Source organism: Mastigoproctus giganteus, chromosome 7 (assembly GCF_048544385.1).
Source record: "Mastigoproctus giganteus isolate SK-2022 chromosome 7, ASM4854438v1, whole genome shotgun sequence".
In the NCBI taxonomy this organism is placed as follows: Eukaryota; Metazoa; Arthropoda; class Arachnida; order Uropygi; family Thelyphonidae; genus Mastigoproctus; species Mastigoproctus giganteus.
Window position 1 is genome coordinate 100,221,720 of NC_143581.1, and position 19,164 is coordinate 100,240,883.

At 36.4% G+C, this 19,164-nt stretch overlaps 1 protein-coding gene across 1 annotated transcript in view; it reads left to right on the forward strand.

Moving 5' to 3' along the window:
* The window catches only part of Arpc1 (Actin-related protein 2/3 complex, subunit 1A), a 340,336-nt gene extending 321,680 nt beyond the window's left edge, over positions 1-18,656 (forward strand). The window contains 1 exon segment of the mRNA XM_090377047.1: positions 18,413-18,656. Within this exon segment, the coding sequence (XP_090233173.1) occupies positions 18,413-18,463 (51 nt within the window). The 3' untranslated portion in view covers positions 18,464-18,656.
* Positions 18,657-19,164: the final 508 nt, after the last annotated feature.

Here is a 19,164-nt window from a genome sequence, read left to right on the forward strand (position 1 = left end):
GAGAGAGAGAGAGAGAGAGAGAGAGAATGTACTCCACATCAAAGCCAGATATTCATAAGAAGTAGGCACCATTAAAATGAAATAAGTACTTCCCACTGAGAGGCCAATGAATCAATACATCCTCTATAGCAAGTGGTTTTGTCTGGTATGTCTTAGAAAGATAACTGTCAAGAGATTGCTTTTGCTGGAGTTTTATTTCTTCCAGAGGAATGGTTGTGACCATGGAATTGAATAATACAATTATTCAATTCCATGGCCACAACCATTACAATGGTCACAACAATAATACAATGGTTGAACTTGAATTTAGTTGATTTTGTTTATCTTAGCTGTTCTTCAGGACTAGTTGGGATAGTAATTTTATTAAATTTCTGGAGGGTTTTATTTATTATTATTATTTTTTTTTAACTGAGGGTGGGGTGGGTATTCTTTTAATGTTTTGGAATACAAGCTTGTAAGCCTGGATTACATGTAATGTTAGTGAACAGGAAGAGGTCTTTGGAATTATTTTGGTTTCAGTTGCTTATGGATGCTGTCATGTATCTTCTTTTGATTAGGTAATGCCTACAGTTTCTGTTTTTACTTTGTATTCCGGTTTTTTAGTAAATTCTTCAACTAGTTTCTTATATATGGATTGAATTTCAAGAGAAATATTACCTCTTTAATTGTAGTCAGAAGAATAAGGATAATATTAGTGTCTGTTTTGTCACTTTGAGATATGGATGGATCTGTCTTTTCAATATGGATGCCTTTTCTCTCTTCTGAGGTGAAGTTATTTACTTGTTTGTGTATTTTCTTTGTAGTATGCACTGAGAATCCTTACAGCTTCTACATTGAATGCATCTCAGGCTTTTTTGTTTTGGAAATCTCCAATTATTAAGTGAAGGTGTGTTAAAAAATGTGGTGCAGGTATTGTGATATTAATTTTAAGGTTTATATTTTAAACCATTATTATAACATAATGGTTTAAAACTGCATTTTAGATTCTGGAATTGGGAATTTAAATTAATAATTCTTTTGTTACTGGAAGTGTATTCAAAGTGGGCACAGAAGGAATGCAATAATTGGGTACAATGGGGGTAAGGGTGTAAGTTCTGCTGGATTGGGGTAGTGAGAAGTTAATTTCAAATGGGGGGGGGGATTCTCCTTCTAGATACAATATCCATACAGGATCCTCCTGTATGGATATTGTATCTAGAAGGAGAATCAGTTTAAAAACATCAATCTATTTTCTTTCTAAGTTACCTTGAGTTATTTGGTAATGCCTACAGTTCTCTCGCTGGGCTGTGCTGGAACTGATGGATAAAAGTCAAATTTTAGAAATTGTATTTTTGATGATTTTTAAATTCATTATATACCACATTGTTGTATGTAGTTAACCCAATGATACTGGTTCCAACCTGTACAGAAATCTGATAATAGTGATATTAAAAATAATATATCTGGAGATTTACTTAACAGGTATAGGACTATATTGAAATAAAGTCATGTTTGAATTAAATTTGAAAGCATCTAAAATTCTGCCTAGACATGATAGGAAGGAGTACATGATGAGAGCTCTGTTAATCTATTTGACTGTGGAGAGACTGCAAAGTTCATGGGGTGAAATTTTTTTCTATGCAGGATCTATTCTTTTTAGCAGGAAAGACTTCTTACAGGGATGGAATACATTTAAATAGAAGAGATGCAATAATATTTGGAGATGCTGGCTGACTATGTGGGTGTGAGAATGCTACTAGCTTTGCAGCCTTGAAAACGAGGTGTTGGAGATTGAGGCCTACTGGGGATCACCACAAGACAAGCAAGATACATGGGTCATGTTAGGGTGTATTAAGAGTAAAAACAGGTGCACGAAACCTTGCTTGCTACACCAGTGCTAGGGGTGTAGCAAACAAATTTGATGAATTTGAATATTAGATCGTAATATGTGAACTTCATAGAGATAGTATTTAGCATCTAGCGGGGGGAGGGTTCTCAATTCCATGATCAGTTCTCTTGTGTTGAATACAGTACCCTTTAAAGGCCAGATAGTGAGAATGATATGTGGTTTATGTAGTGTAGTGTGTAGGGTTATGTTGTTCATTTGATGTTGAACAACATGGCGTCTTAACCTGGCTTGTGGAACACTACTAACCCCTAGTTACTGAACAGGTAATAAGGATAAAGTTCTCTCGCTGGGCAAACCCTGGAATTGCCAGGGAGGACCCCTAAAAAAAAAAGAGCTCAGATGTGGATGACTTATACCAGGAAAAAAGAGTGCCTTTTTTTTCATGTGGGGGTTGCTCTCAAGCTTTTTATGCATTTCAAATTCCACACTCTGGCTAGACCAGCTGAAGCCAGTATCAGTAATTCCATACTATGCTGCCAAAAGGACTGGATGGTGTCAGCAGGGGGAGGGATTATTGAATAGGTTACCCCACTGCAGTCAAGTTAGAAGTTGGGGGGGGGCACACAAGTGAACAAAGCACATCACTTGTATTCAGCCAGTCCTACACCTGTCACACTTACATGTAAGTTTTTTTTTTTTTTTTTTTTTTTTTTGCACATAGCTCATATGGATCATCATTGTCATCATATTACTCTAACTGCATTCCATGAGTTAAAGCTCATCAATGCAATAAAATCTAATTACAATTACCAACCATTTGGTCCTCATTACTGCTTGAAAGTCACACCTAACAGGGAGGTACTATCCCTGCCACCCCAGTGGTGGGGGGGATTTCTCTCTACTCTCTAAAAATACTATTTTAATATTGCCTTATGCTATCTTATAGCTTTAAAATCAAAGTGCATATACTACAAATATCTGTGCACAATAAATATTCACAATAAATAAAACCCTTAAGTACAAACTGTAAACTACATAACTCAATCTCTAATGACAAAAGCAGCTCTCACAAAAGCCAAAAGTACAACATAGTTATAACTCAAAAAAGGGGGGAGGACTTCCATAGATCACCAGATGAGACTGGACCAATTTGTTCATAAAGTCTTTCTCTGAAGGCCTTGTATATTATGCAACTTATGAGGGTGGTTCAATAAAGAATTGCCCTCACCTACTTCCACATATTGCAGAGTCATTTTGTGTGTAGCATCATATATATCCCTGTACTAAAGATGTAAAATTTCAGCCCTATGTCTTAATTTGTTTTTCTCTTACAGAGCTCAACGTGTGATGAAGTAGCATCATGGACAAAGTTGAAGCCAGAGCTGTAATCCAGTATCTGTTCTTGAAGGTGAAATCTCCTAAAGAAATCCACGAGGAGATGACTGCTGTATATAAGAATGACGCCCCATCCTATGGCATTGTGAAGCACTGACATAGACAGTTTAGGTGTGGTCGGACATCGGTAGAATCTGAGCCCATTCCAGGTCATCCCCATTCAACCATTGATGACAGCATGTGATCAGAAAAGTGGAGTCGTTAATCATGGAAGATTGCCGGATAACTGTGCATGAACTGTCCCAGGAGGTGAAGATTAGTGTGGGCTCTGTTAAAACAGTCCTTCATGACTAACTCCGTTTATGGAAATTGAGTGCAAGATGGGTTCCCTGATTATTGACTGCTTTCCCGAAAGGCTGATCAGCAACAGAAATCACAAGAGTTGTTAGCCCTGTGCCAAAAAAATGAGGAAGACTTTTCTCTCGTCTAATCACTCAGGATGAAAGTTGGATACATCATTTCGACCCTGAAAGTAAAAAGCAGTTCATGGAATGAACTGCTTTTTACTTCATGATTCCCCACTTCCCAAGAAGGCAGGGGTCCAAGCATTAGCAGGAAAGGTCTTGCTGACAGTGTTTTGGAATGAGAAAGGTGTAATAATGACTGATGACCTGCTGAAATGTAGAACAATTACAGGTGCCTATTATACCAACTTACAAAATTACGGGAGAAAATCAAAACATATAGCGTGGCATACTGTCCAAAGGTGTGAGAATGCTTCAAGAGAGTGCACCCAGTTCACACTTCTAAAGCAACAGCACAAGCGGCCACTTGTGGATATGAAATACGGCCCCATCCAGCCTACTCACCCGATCTTCCACAATCGGACTTCTTGTTTCATTCCCTCAAATTATTTCTTCGGGGGACCGACTTCCCTGATGACGAGACACTTATTTCTGCAACAGAGTCATGGTTCAAAGACCAGCCTCACCACTTCCGCAAAAATGGTATCCATAGCCTCATCCATCGATGGGGAAAAATGTGTAAATCTGCATGGTGGTGGCAATGTAGAGATGGACTAAAACCTGTGGCAAGAATCAACAGGCTAGCATCTCTGCAGCTATGTCAGGGCAGTTTTTTTATTAACCACCCATAATATTATAAGTTCTGGTGTTTATGGACTTCTGCACCTACAATTTGCACTTTCAGCCAGGCCCATTTGTTGCAATCTTCCCTAAGACTATATTCCCTGACAGTCGTTATCTAATACAATCCTAAAACAGATAATTTCCTAACTTTGTTCAAAAGTAAGGAAATTATCATATATCACTCAGCCTTTATGGGACACACTCCAATAATTTAATTGCTTCTTCCCTGTCATGCCCTCTCTTTTTTAACATCACCCTTATCATGTCTTTTCTACTTCATAGTTGATTTCTCTTAGTATAATAACTAAGGCACTTCTGCATTATCACCAAATCTATAGGCTCATGTTTTGAAATTATTTTCAAGCTTTGTTGGAAATTGTCTTGCCAGCTCTTGTGACACTCAGTGGGGTATATTGCTGAGCTGCCATCAAGTTAACAGGGAGAAAAATGATTTTGTGCTAACTGAGAGCAAAGTGGAAGAGAAATAGTTGAAGTTAGACATAAGAAAGGCACCTGGGGTGGATGGGATCTCTCAGTTATGTTGAGAGAGAGAGAGAGAGAGAGAGAGAGAGAGAGAGAGAGAGAGAGAGAATGATTTACTGTCAAGCCCCAAACATACATGTAATAATCGGTAGAAATACACATTGATATAAAAGATCCATGGCCTTTCTCCTTAAGCCACATTCTGCCCTCACTAACCTTTTTTAACTTTCTCATGAATTGCCTTTACTTTCCCTCTAACATATTTTGCATGAGGTGAGAAACTCTGCTTACCATATATAATTACTCCAAGGTACTTAACCTCAGAAGCTTTCTTTCTTTCTTTTTTTTTTTTTTTTTTAATTAAACCAGGAAGTCCCAACCAGCTTTTCTGGCATTCTTGCCACCTGTTTACAGCCATATCTGCATACCCCATATCTGCATATACAGTTTTCAGCCATATCTGCATACCTAATCATAAGTCACACTCCATACTCATATAGCTGTGGAGTACAATTCTGAATCACAGAATATTCATAAAACCTGTTTGTGTAGCTGCTGATTAGATGTAAATCAAAGATCGACATTCCAAGGCACCACAAGGAGATGCAACAATGAACACAGAGATAGCAGCGGTAGTTCATCCTTTAGCGTATTCTGATCATGAGAGGAAAACAATTGTGATGTCCCAGTAGGATTGAGACACATGGGTAAGAGCGATCATGCATCATAAGTGATCATAATGCAACAGTAGTAATGTAACAGTAGCATATATGCATCCTATAGCTCTGCAAGGAGACTAACTAGCAGCTACCATTATTCGTGTAGGGAAATTCAGGTCATGTGCACCACTAGGTGATACATAGCCATGATGGCTATTCTGCTCTCAATAGCTTTAACCTATTTTAGTCAGGTCGAGAGCTCCTGTCTATGTCACACAATTGGTTGATGTTGACAAGGGCATACAAGAGAAGACATGACGTCAGATATTTAGTTCCATGCCCTTGGTTAGCCAAGACTGTAATGCAACAAGACGCATTGCTATTTTGAGAGTCACTAATCACCATTTCCTTAGTAGTACAGTTGTTATATGGATGTGGATGACCCATAATACCCTCACAAGTGCTGCTCCAATTCTAATAGCATACGCTGAGAAAACCCAGACAGAGTACACCTGAAAGGCCTCTAAAGCGTTCCTAATGGCTATAAGCTGTACCTCACATCCAGGTTCTAGGGCTTGCAAAATAGCTTGGCATATCTGAGAGAATGTATGTGATGACCCCAAGGACCATATTTTGCACTGCATAGATTGCACTGGTAGAGTCTATGAGTCCAGTATACATTCTCCTCGTTGTTATTTGGCTTTTAGGAGCATTAGCAACCAAGGCCATATTGCTCCGGGGCCTTTTCCGGATCCTCTGTATTTGGTGGCTCACAGGCTCGAACCCCGTTCTAATCAAGAAGCATGTGCTACGCACTGCTGCACCTGGCTACGGAGGCGCTCATTCTCCTCGTGTGCACAGCGAGGACCATCAACGTGCTCAAGAGAGTGGAGCTTGCCCCACTCTCTTGAACATGTTGACCTATAATGAAGAATGTTGCATAGAGTCCAGGCAAAAGCCAATCTATCTACTTGAGGTACATTGTAGTCATATTTGGAATAAACTGCCTAGTGGCATATCCTTTTGGTGTTTGGTCCCGCCTCCTGCCACATAGGATACCACCTGGTCAGGAGTATTTCTTCTCTCTCACACATCATTGGAAAAATCAATGGTTATCCTTGAAATCTGTGGCGTAAAGTTTTTTTTCAGAGAACAGTAGGCAAATTCTTTGTAAATGTCTTCTAGATTTAGAGGAAGTAGGCCAGCAATGACTCATGGGCACAGTGAACATTGGTAAGATGAGTCACTGGAGAACTTCCATATGATGTCTGCATTTGACATAATCAACTCTTTTAATCCACACACCCACTCTGCATGTAACACTGGGAATGATAACACTGGTATAAAGGATTGCAAAAGTTTTTCTTTGAGGACCCAGTTAGTCTTGGTAATTGAATATATATATGAGCCCAGTGTTGGTTTTTATCTTCTGCTTGATATATTTCATATGTGTTAGATAGATTAGTTTGTTGTTCAGTGATAGCTCCAAGGTATCTCCATTGCATTTTATGGCTGATATGCTCATGTGAGGTTTCACATGAGCATGTCAGCTCGTGAAAGAACACATTAGACCACCTAATGGGGGTTCCACATTAGGTGTTCTAGTGCTGTGGCTAGAAGGATAATTTTTCTTTTCCTCTCATGAACGAAACTTGTGAACTTGACACCATTGTTGAAGGTGATTAGGGACATTGTTGACATGGAGTTAGTGGCTCGCACAAAACCTCATTCGACTCAACACGAATGAGGATAAAATGCCATAAATCCACCCCATCCTTCCCCTTGGCAACCCACTCATCCAGAATGTGTGCCATAAGATTGGTCCCAGAACAGAGCCTTGGGGGTAGCCTTTTTAGAGACCATTTTGGCCAGGATCTGGTGTTTAGTATGTATGGCTACAGTAGGTGAAATACAGTAGGATCAATAGGTGAAATAACATGAGCTTATAGAGGTTAAAAGGAGCTGTCATCTTCCAGAAATACTTGGTAACAGTTTTCCTACCAGATGGCATTGAAGGCTTCTCAAAATTCCCTGTAATGGCTAGAGTTATTTGTCTGTGACTTTGAGACTAGAGTTTTTTGGGATGGTGTCAGTAGAATGGTTCTTAAACCCATATGGGCATTTGGTTTCAAGGCAGTGTGTGGTGCTCAGAAGAGAAGAGCAACTTAAAAAGCATGCCAAGGATGGAGAGCAGAGCAGTGGACTTTTGTACACTTTAGGGCTAGTGAGGAATTCGGATTTATTAGGGCTATTAAGGTTGCAGTTCAAGCTTATTTCCAGGGTTAAAGGAAAATTTTGTTACAAGACAGGCATAAAAAATATGGAGTAAACCTGTCAGGGTGCACCTCCCAGAATGTTTTGATTACACTGGTCAAGGAATTTTAAATATATATATTTTTGTTTCTTTGATGAAAGTATTTTTTGTATCGTTTTGCATGTGGATAGTTGAGAAATCAGCATTAAAAAAAATTAATTTCTCAAGTTTTGAAAATATACCGGTATGTCTTATATTCTATAAAATATGCCACATAGGCCTAAGATGGGATAAATAAAGACCATCCACCATACAATTATTATGTCTTATATTGAAAAACATGTTATATTATAAAAAAAAAAATAACTTTTCAAAACAGTTTACGATAATAATAATTGATACATTTTTAGTTATACAGTAAAATGTGAGGTGGTGTGCGTGCGTGCATGCATTTCTCTGAATAATGTTATTCAGAGAAATGCACCTGCATGCATGCACACACACCCACAAAATGTTTCCAGTAATTCTTGATATCATTGACGGTAAAGAAATGCAGTAAAATCTCGATATAATACAAACTCGGTTTATACAAACTACTCATTTATATGAAGCAAATACCATTCCTCTGTGAAAGATAAGTTTTTTTATGTTAATATATTCGTTTATTATAAAATTCGGTTAATATGTATTACAAAGTTCATTTTCACCCTGTGAATAATATTGTTATTATGTATGTTTAATGCAAATCTCGGCACAGCTGTCTGATTATTGCCTCTGGCCACCCTGTTCCCTACTTCCCAAAGAATGGCACTGACTTGTTAGAAATTACTTTTGTGTAAACAAAACCAGTTTATGGTAGCTACAACTTTAAAGTGCACTCTGAAAAACATCTTTCTGAAGAATGAACTGCTAAATAAATCAAAGAAATAAAACAGATTTTCTAAGTTATTACATACACTCCCTTGCTCTCCATGGGATTAAGGCCAGTTCAAAGAATCTTTTGCTACAGTAATCTATTTTTTGTGCTACTTTATCTGAGATGATGTATTTTTTTGGAACTTCTGTCTTTTAATTAATTTAAAATTTGTTTATATTAAAATCTTATCTCACAGTATTATTGCAACAAAACATAAATGGAGGAAATTAAGCCTGGAAATGAAACTGAAAATTATTCAAGAGGCTGATAGGATGGATCGAAGTAAAATGGACTTTGCAAAGGAATATGACACCTACTTTATATACAATACTGAAAAACCAAAAAAAAAAAAAAAAAAACCCTTTGAAGTACATGTGACACTGGAGCAACTATAAAACACAGGAAATGAATTTGTGATGCAAACACAAGAAGCTTGAAACAAAACTTGGAGTAGTACCAACAAATGTGGGCATCTAATTTGCCAATACCAAGTTCAATTTTGCAAGAAAAGGTAAATTATCTAGCTCAGCAACATGAAATTAGTGACTTCAAATGCAGCAGTGGCTCCAAAGATTTAAAAACAGGAATAACTTTGTTCTGCAAAATGTTTGCGACAAGGCTGGATTAGTTGACAAATAAAAGGCCATAGTCTGGTTGTATTGTGTACCATCCATTCTTGAAAAATATTAGGCAAAGGATATTGACCAGACAGGATTATTTTATAATTTGCTGCCAAACAAAATATTTGCTGTTTGACTGGTCGCGGTGGAAAATTAAGTAAACTCGCTGTTCTGTTATGCTGCAATTAAGATGGCGGCACAAAACTACGCCGACTTCTGATTGGTAAGTTTCATAAGCCAAGATGTTTTAAAGAAGTTAACCAACTTCTTGTGATTTTAGGCCAATAGAAGTGCTTGACTTTCAGTCATTATTATTATATTAGAGAGAGAGAGAGAGAGAGAGAGAGAGAGAGAGAGAAGAATGATGATATCTAGCCCAGATGTGAGGCCCCTGGAGTTATCAAAGATGGACAGAAGAATGGCTTCGGAAAAAACGGAATGTTTTGATGAGTCTAGATTGTTGTACAGCATATATCCAGGGGCTCACATCTGGTGAGTATGGGCTTGGCACACCCAGGGTCCCCAGCTGGATATCACCATTCTTCTCTTTCTTGGTGATTCCCTTCTCTCTCTCTCTCTCTCTCTCAGGGTAATTCAGAATTTTTTTTTTTTTTTTTTTGGCTGGTGCAGCATAAGCCTCAGGCTTCCTTGCATCATATGGCTAATAATAATAATAATAATAATAATAATATTCTGACACTTTAAGTTGACAAATATGGATGTTGTTTTAACTCCCAATACCACCAGTTTTATAATGCCACTGGATGAAGGCATTATTTATAACCTCAAGAGAGCATATAGAGCCCACCTGATAAGATACTTGTTCCACAACATAGAAGAAGGGAACAATTTGCAGCCAAATTGGAATGTCTTGGATGCTATCTGTAATCTTGCTTGGGACAGTATTGCATCAAGTGTAATAAACAACTGCTTCAGAAAGAGTGGCTGGCTTTGGACAGAATATCATTGAAAAACATGGTTCAGCAGATGAATGTGATTGTAACATTGAGGAATGGAGGAATTTGAAGGTGCATATGGATTTTGTTGGTGAATTTGAAGTTTGTGAAGGTGGATGATGAAGTTGCTATCACACCACCAACACCAGAAGAGCTGCTGAGCACCAAGAAAACAATGATGCTTTTGTTACTAGAGACAGCAAAGGTGAAAACACACACACACACACACACACCTAAAAAAGGTGCCCAAAATGCATTGAGCATAATAGAAAATATGTTAGCCTGCAGTAATGTTGATAAAGAAACAACTATTGCATTTGATAATGTCTGTGCTGTAGTTAAAAATGCAGATACGCCAAAAAATGTGCAAACAACATTGGATTCTTTCTTTAAATTAGATTAATTTATTAAAAAGTTAATGGTTTGTATGTCTCCTTTTATATTAAGATTGTAATTCTTTTTACTGTGATACTAAAATATTGTATATATCAAAATATATACTGTATAATATTTTCACTTCCATTAATTGCTTTTCTCTTAGTTTATCTTACAAATAAAATAAAATCTTTAAAAAATGTTATTCCTTTTACTATTGTTAGACATGGTTTTTGTTTTTATTATATTTTATTAATTTAAATTGATTTATTTTTTCATTTATTTTTGATATTGTTATTTATTATTAATCTTAGATATATAGTATGTACAAAAAAAAAAAAAAAAATCTGTAAAATTTTGACAATTTTCGGGACCTTGTTACTACAACAAAACATGAAAATTATTTAGGTGCCTTGAACTTTGTATTAATAAGATTCGACTTTATTGAAAAAAAAAAAAAAAAAAAAATATATATATATATATATACACATATATATATATATATATATATATATATAAAGTCACACGGATCAGCAAAATACATTAAAATCACTTGATTCACATTTTATGCTTCTTCTTTTGTTTGTAACCCACATCTGGGGATTTCTTGTCACAGTCCAGCAATTGTCTAACATTGCAGAGTTTCATTTGCCTTGGTATCATTTCTCGATTGCTGAGATGGCCTGATGGAATATTTAGCCACGCTCATTTCTTAATGCCCCATAGTTGTCTTGTAAAAAATCCAAATGGGAGTGAAGAAAGTGTATTTTTAATGACATGCTGCAACCTAATATATGGTGACAGGTTTCTCACAAGCTCTCTATAGTTATCTGCTATATTGTTTTTCAGAAAGTTTGTTGATACAAATTTGAAAGCATTTCATGCCGCTTTCTCATCACCATGAAAGAGCTGACTAGTGTTTATTCTTGAGAAAGTCGTGTGTCCAGTGAACATGCTTTTCTTTATTTTGGCCTTACTAAGTATTGGAAATTTTTCCCTGAGGTATTTGAATGCTGGTCCATCTTGATTCATGTGGCCTTATAAAACTGTTTCAATAAGTCCCAATTTTATGTGTAGGGGGAGGTAGAGGTAACAGGATTTTGTTTGGCTCATCTAGTGGACTGTAACGGACATTTTTTTTTTAAATCCCCGAATTAAGTGATTGCCTTGAAGGCCAGTCTTTTCTTTTTGTAATAGAAATACTGTTCTTTTGAGACCATGCTTACTGTCCCATTTACAAAGAAAACAGCAAAATTTTGTGTTTCTGTGCTGTATTCTTAACAAGATGGCAGTAATTTTTGTCACAAATTTGCCATTGGTACTTCCTATAGTTGATGGATTCAGTAAGAAGCTTCATGTCATTGAATGATTCTTTTATATACTGCATGGCATATTGAAATTGATGGTAGCACTGCTTTTAAACTTGTTTAAGAAGAATCTATGAAGAGTTTCCAGTCTTGAGGGTTGTTGCTAATATTAAGTGAGTATGTTAAACCATTTTTGTCAGTGCAGGCAAGAAGATTATTTTCCCTTTTAAAAAAAAAAACAAGGTTAAATCTTTTTTGGCAGCACTGGTATACAGACACTTTAACATAATTTTAAAGGAGATTCCATTGTTGCAGCCTAAAAGTTCTGCCTTATTTTTTGGTAAATCAAGATCTCTGATAAAGATAATTTTATTCAAGTTGCATAATTTTGCATGGCTCTGAATAAAATCAGGATCTGTTGATGTGTGGAGGGTTCAGGTGATTTATCTGGGCCATCACTAGATTCTTCCATCAGATTCTAAAACATGTTCAACTGGTAGCTCATGAACAGAAAGTCCTTCTCCTTGGGGTTACTGGTCGAATAACGGATGGCATATATAGATATAGACCATGGTATATAGTTTAAGGTCCACTTTTTCTTCTTGGAAATCTGTTGCTGAAAAGGTGTTACCATACCAAAATAAGTCTGCTACATGATCTGAAGGCTTTCTCTCCATATCATAGGCATGGTAAAAGGCATTGATTTGATTTTCTTTATGATTTGTGGGATTACAAGCACAAGTATTGCAGCAGATATGAGTTACCCAGCTTTTGTCTTGGTCCTCAACCTTGTAGCCAAATTAACAGTTGTACTTTTTTTTATTTTCAGAGTAATGGCATGGTTCTGTGATGCAAATGCCACTTCACAAACAGCAAAAGTTATTTGCACTATTTATACATTTTTGTGGCATGCTAAATTTTAAGTTTTTGCTCAGTCAAAAACACAAGTGTAGCCAGGACAAATGCCTTGCTTAGACGGACTGATGCATCCAGGCAGGGAATAGTGCGACTCAGCACCAATGGCTATATAGTATTGCCACACAGACTGTATGTCAAGACAAAATTTGCCTAACATCAAGTGAAAACCTGCTGAGAGTGACATGTATAGTATCATCAAAACAGAGCTAATAATCCATTTTAACTGTCATATTTGTATTTAGCATATTAATATTTGTTGAAATTGACTAATTTTATGACCAAAATATTTTAGACGTTGACCAGTGAACTTACAAGTAGCTCATGCCCAAGACACTTTCCATCTTGGTCTTGGATGCTGCAAGTTAATGGTAAAGGGTGGATCTAGTCATCAGGTGCATGGCTCAAGTTCCTAGTAGAAATTCCACTCTAAACATTAGTGTTGGGTTCTGCATCAGTGGGAAAGTACGAATTCAGAATGTTGTTCAAAGTATCCCAGCTGCGTCTGTGGTATTAAAGATGTCTATTTTAAGCAACTTTTTACAAACAATTTTGTAAACTACTACTGAAGAGCCAGAGTTACCAGAGTCAAGACCAGATTTGTAAACAGATTTTTCCAAGGCTTGCACTTCACTTGATAAGTTTGGTGTAGGCAGTTGCTAGGGTTCCTATACTTTTTCTAAAGCCATCCACTTCAGGCAGAGGCCAGCTGGCACATTTCCACTGGACTTCTTTCTGGCAGTATTGGCTTCTATTAGTATTATTAGTGGAAATGATACAAGAAAGTAAGCTTTTACAGAAACAGCAAAAAAAAAAAAAAAACCACATTTCAGCTATCCATCCCCTCCAATGTCTAGTTCTTACTTGAATTTATTCAGACTATTCACTTCCACAGCAATGGATGGAATCTTGTTCCAGCAATCAAACATCTGTTGGCTGAAGGTAAACTTCTGCACATTTGTTCTGCAACCACCCTTTTTCAGTTTGAATATATGCCCCACATGTGCATAGTCTGAGCAAGAGGAAGAATCCCATCAGCATTGAGTTGGTTAAAGCTGTTTAAAGCTATAAACAGCTCAATCAGATCTTACAGGTGTCTAGCCTCCAGATGCTGAAATTTACAGAACACAAGCCCTTTCTTGGTAAGTGCACCTCTTTGTACCTGTTCCAGCAGCTCTACATCCTTCCTAAAATGAGGCCTCCAGACCCGTATACAGTACGCAAGGTGTGGCCAGTATATTTATACCTTGAGGCTCATTATGGCCTTGCTGCCCTTGCGCTGTAAAGCCTACAAACAAAAACTGTTGCTTTATACAATGGGATAATCACATCCTTATTCCTGTCGATCATTTACAAAATCCCATGAGCTGTTCTGGTAGCCTGTCTGCACTACTCAGAGAATTATATATCAGTCAGCACAATTATGCCCAGGTCCTTTTTCATTTTCATCTACACTGAGTGTAGTATCATGACTGATACATCATTCTGGGATTACTGCACCCCATCTACCTGGCATTAGTAATTGCTGTCAATTGCCATTTCTCAGCTCATTTGCATAATTTTTCTAGATCAACAGCATACCTTCATTACTGTCATTAACCACCCTGCCAACCTGTGTTATTTGCAAACTTACATTAAGCCTGATATACCCTCACTACTGTCATTAATAAATGATATCGATGAGGGTATAATATTTTGCTTCAATGGTAAATGTTATTCCACTAATAACATTAGTCCCCAAAAAGCAGTGTCTTGATAACCAATCTGTTTTCTCCCACTCAACCATCCTTTTATCTATAGCAGTAACTTTCCTTTAATATTGCACTGCTCCAATTAATACGGTATTTTATGTGCAACAGTAAAAAAGCTTTTCTGAAATCCAAGTATATGATTTCAGAATTATTTTCTGCAACCAATTCTGTTGTTATTACATCATAATATCCAATCAGATTGGTCAAATGGAACTCCCCTTAACAAATTCATGCTGTGTCTGAAGTATAACTGTAATCCTGTTTAGATGATCCTATATTACTTCAACCAGAGACTCCATTATTTTCCCTTGAACAGCAGTTTAGTTAACAGGTTTGTAATGTCAAACATTTGTAAAGTGCATAGGGACCTCTTCTGAATCTAACAATGCTCTCATAATTATGGCTAAGAGTTTGCTTACCTTGTTTGCTGCCTCCTCTAACCCTTAATATAATTGCATAGATCATATCCACCCCATGTATTTTTTTTTTTATGTTTAATTTCAACAATTTCTCTTCCACTTGCCTCTCAGTTATCACAAAATCATTTAGCTCCCTGTTAGATTTTGATGAACTTCTAGTGTGTTCACCTCCTTATGCATGACTGTAGATGCAAAATACTTTTTCAGTTTATCAGCAGCCTGAGCAGGATCATCGGTGGTTACCATCAACCTCAAGTGGATGTTGTTCAATTTTTTCCTTCTACTGTTACTATTAATAAAGAGGCATTCTTTGCCACAAACGTCTCATAATCTATTATAGTTTGCCTAACCTTTTTGTGACTAGATTACAAGCTAGTTGATACTGTCTTGGACTTCTTCTGTATCACATGATAATTTATATACATTCCATGTGTTTTCCTCTATGTTACAAGTGTCATCAGTTCATGTGACATCCATTTCCAGAACTGTATTTATTAATTGGTATGAAAAGCAAATAATTTCTATGATTACTTCCCTGAATGCTTCCAATTTAGAATTTATTTTTTGTGACATCATCAAATAGTTCCACTGTATAGAATTAAAATTGTCTGAGACCATCTAGTTACCCTTCCAAATGCAAAATCACTTCCCCTTTACAGAAATCCCAGGTGCCATCTGCACGAACATACCTACCCTTGACAGTAGTTACATATTTAAGTAAAACCCACATCAGCACATTGTGATCGCTGCCACTCAGAGGATCTTTCATTTGCAGATTCTTAATGCATGAACAATCATTGCCCCTTCCTTCTTCTTGTTGTCTCTCTAACATCTACTGTAGAAAACAGTATTTCAACAAATCCACAAAAGTCTTGCTAGTGTTTGAACGACCAACCCACTAGTTCCAGTCAATATCTTGAACATTAAAATCCCATTATGACATTGATTTGCTGGCCTACTTTATTTCTCTGTATAGTTATTTGTTATATTTGGCACAATCATTAAGCCTATAGCGCACTTTCATTTTTGTTTTCTCAGTGCTTATGTCACTCCAAACTGACTTAACACTGCATTGCTGGCCTCCCATTTTGACTGGATGCACTGCATTAGATTTAATGTTTCTTATCTGAGAGCATATCCCTGCCCCTACAGTGTCCTGTTTTTTTCCATCAAATACGGAAAGGTCAGGGAATGACCACCGCATATCCCTGGAGCAATATGGCCTTAGTTGCTAATGCTCCTAAAAACCAAATAACAAACATCCTGTTTTTTTTTTTTTTTTTTTGTTTTTTTTTTACCTCTTTCTGTACAGTCTCCTGTTAACAAGCATGGATCATGCTGACAAAAATTGTACGCCAGTTAGTCTTGCACAGTCTCTTCTTGGCCAAATTGATTGACCAAGCTCTCAACCAATAATCCATCGTATTGTGTCTGATCAGGATTGCACTCTTTCAAATTTAAATCTATATCTGTCACTTTTTCCTAGTATTGTCCTGTTCTTGTTAAGTAAGTCCTCAAATCTCCTACTGCTAACATCATTAATGTCCAAGTGTACAACAGTAACAACTTTTGAGCCCTTAAAAGATGCTCTACAACATCAACCTATTGCTCTTGGCAGAAATACTGTGGTCCTATTCCACTTTTCCTTTTTGCAAAATATATTTCCTCTTTCCCTCAGTAGAATCACCAATAATAACTGTCTCCTGTGAGACCAGAACATTCTGCCTTGTGGATTGCCACTGTGTTGCTTGGTGCACAAGTGAGGACTTTATTTGGGTAGATGAGGTCTTGATGGATGCCCATTTTAATTCCATCAGGGTTATATACACCTTGTTCTTCAAGCTCTCATAAATGCCCATTATAGTGCTGAGTTGGCCCTTAATTTCCTCATATTTTTTGCACTGAAAGATAAAACCCCATTGGCTGTATCATGTTCCATTTTAGATAGATCTTCATTATTAAAAGTAATCAGCACTTGAATGCACTTATTACACTATTCTAAAAGTTTCTGAAAAGAGTCAGTAAAGACATCCAAAGAAATGATATTCAGTCCTGTGCTTGTCCTCAACATCCTGAAATCTCACCCTTTCCTTTGAAGACAATTTTCACTTTGGGTATTGAGGAAGAAATCTGTTGGTGCTATATCAGGAGAGTAGGGTTTGTGGTTTATATGTGTTATGCTGTGTTTCACCAGTAATGTTTTCATGATAAGTGTGGAATGGGTAGGGTATTTTTGTACAAATAAGAACCACCTGCCCTTCTCCTGAAATTGTGTCATCACCTGGAAATAATGCTTTGATTGTCTTGGAAAAAGCAGTATGTGGAATGCAGAATCTCTCTCTCTCTTTCCTTCAGGTACAGATTTCTTGTAAATCACTCTGTTTTTCGATCTTAACTCTTTACTTTTGTAAACAAAAGTTTTTGGGCCTTGGTGATGATTTTGAAGTCCAGTGCATGCTGTGATGCCTTGTCTCTGGGAAGTATTGAAATGCCCAACACTCACTTCCAGTGATAAATAGTCGAGGAAATTAGGATTCTCTTGACAAATCTGGATGATGTTTTTTGCAATGACACTTTGTTGCTTCTGCACATCTGTAAGGCTATGTGGCACAAATTTTGCATGGACCTTCCTTTTTCCTAAATCTTCATGCAGAATTTGATGAATGACCTCCTTATTCATGTCCAATTTAGCCATCATTCTGATGGTGGAACAGTGATCTCTTCCCATAGTTTCCCTAAGTTTTGCAACACTTTCATTTTGAGAGGTTGATGGACACTGACTTTTTGGGTCATTGCAAAGACTTTCTTGTCCATCTTCAAACCACTTATATCATTCAAACATAGTGGTTTGACATTTTATCACCATAAACAGGTTAACGTTTCTTATTTTTATGTTGCAGATTTTTCCCAGTTTAAAACAAAATTTGATATTCATTCGTTGCTCTATTGCAAACTCATGGAACTTCAACGTTACGAACAAAACCAGTTGTTACTTCCAACCTGTACCACCAATTTCTGTATCATCATCTTTTGGAGGAAGCTTGGACTACAACATACCACCTCCATTTATTTTACAGCTCATCAAACATAACAGCACCAGTCAGACACCTTTATTCCCAGACCTTGGAAATATTAAAGGGTTTTGTGGTGTAAGTTGATATAATATAGTTAGTGGGTGGAGGGATACATTTCTGAATTGTTCTGGTTGAAAATGGTGCACTTCAAAATAGTTGTCTCTGGTGCAGAAATATACAAGATACACTGAATTCGTTTTAACAAATTCAGTGTACCTTGGTTTTTACCATTTAAATTTTTAATATATTTAATAAATGCTGCTTTTTTTTTTTAAATAAAAGAGTACCAATTAAAGAGCTAGCTGTTTTATGGAAACACAATTTGATATAGTTTCATTAATTTTTAATATATGTATATATATTTTCTTATAGTTTTATTCCCAGTCTTTAGAACCATCGTTATCAGGAATGAAGATAGTGTGATCAGAATATTACAGCACACTGCACAGGAGTTTCAGTGCTCAGTTAATACTTGGGAAATGTTCTTTCCTTAGGTAATTCCTTTGGAAGTTGTTGATATATTCTAGTTGATTAAAAACTTGGACAAATTTGATACTGAGGCAAGAAAGGCATTTCCTTTTGACAGTCAACAAATAAGAAAATAAGAATCCCAAATAGCAGTGATAATTTGGAATTTATGATTTAATATTATCCAAAGTTGACTTTTGTGTCTTCTCTTGTTGCTTAAAGCAACTGTTACATTATGTATTCAAAATAAATAACATAATTTTGTTTTTGCTTTACTGTGACTCTGACTGATCTTGGAAAATAAATAAGAGATTATTATATTAATATAGTCCGTTTTTTAGAAATTCTTTTTCCTCTGTTTGCTTTTGAGACCACATTGATGAGCAGTAAACTGAAAGCAGCGTTAATTTTCTTTAAAAAAACATACCATTGAATACTATAGTACAGAAATATAATTTTAAACATACCATGATAGATTACCAAAACTGAAAATAAATAATTTAAAGCTTAAATTTAAAACTGCTGTATCTACTCTTTCATATCATGTTTTTTTCATTTTGCAGACTAGTGAATTTTCCTTGATAAAAGTTTTTCCTTTTTTTATTATAAATTTTAAATAAGTAATTTATAAATTTAAATAAGTAATTTTTCATTAT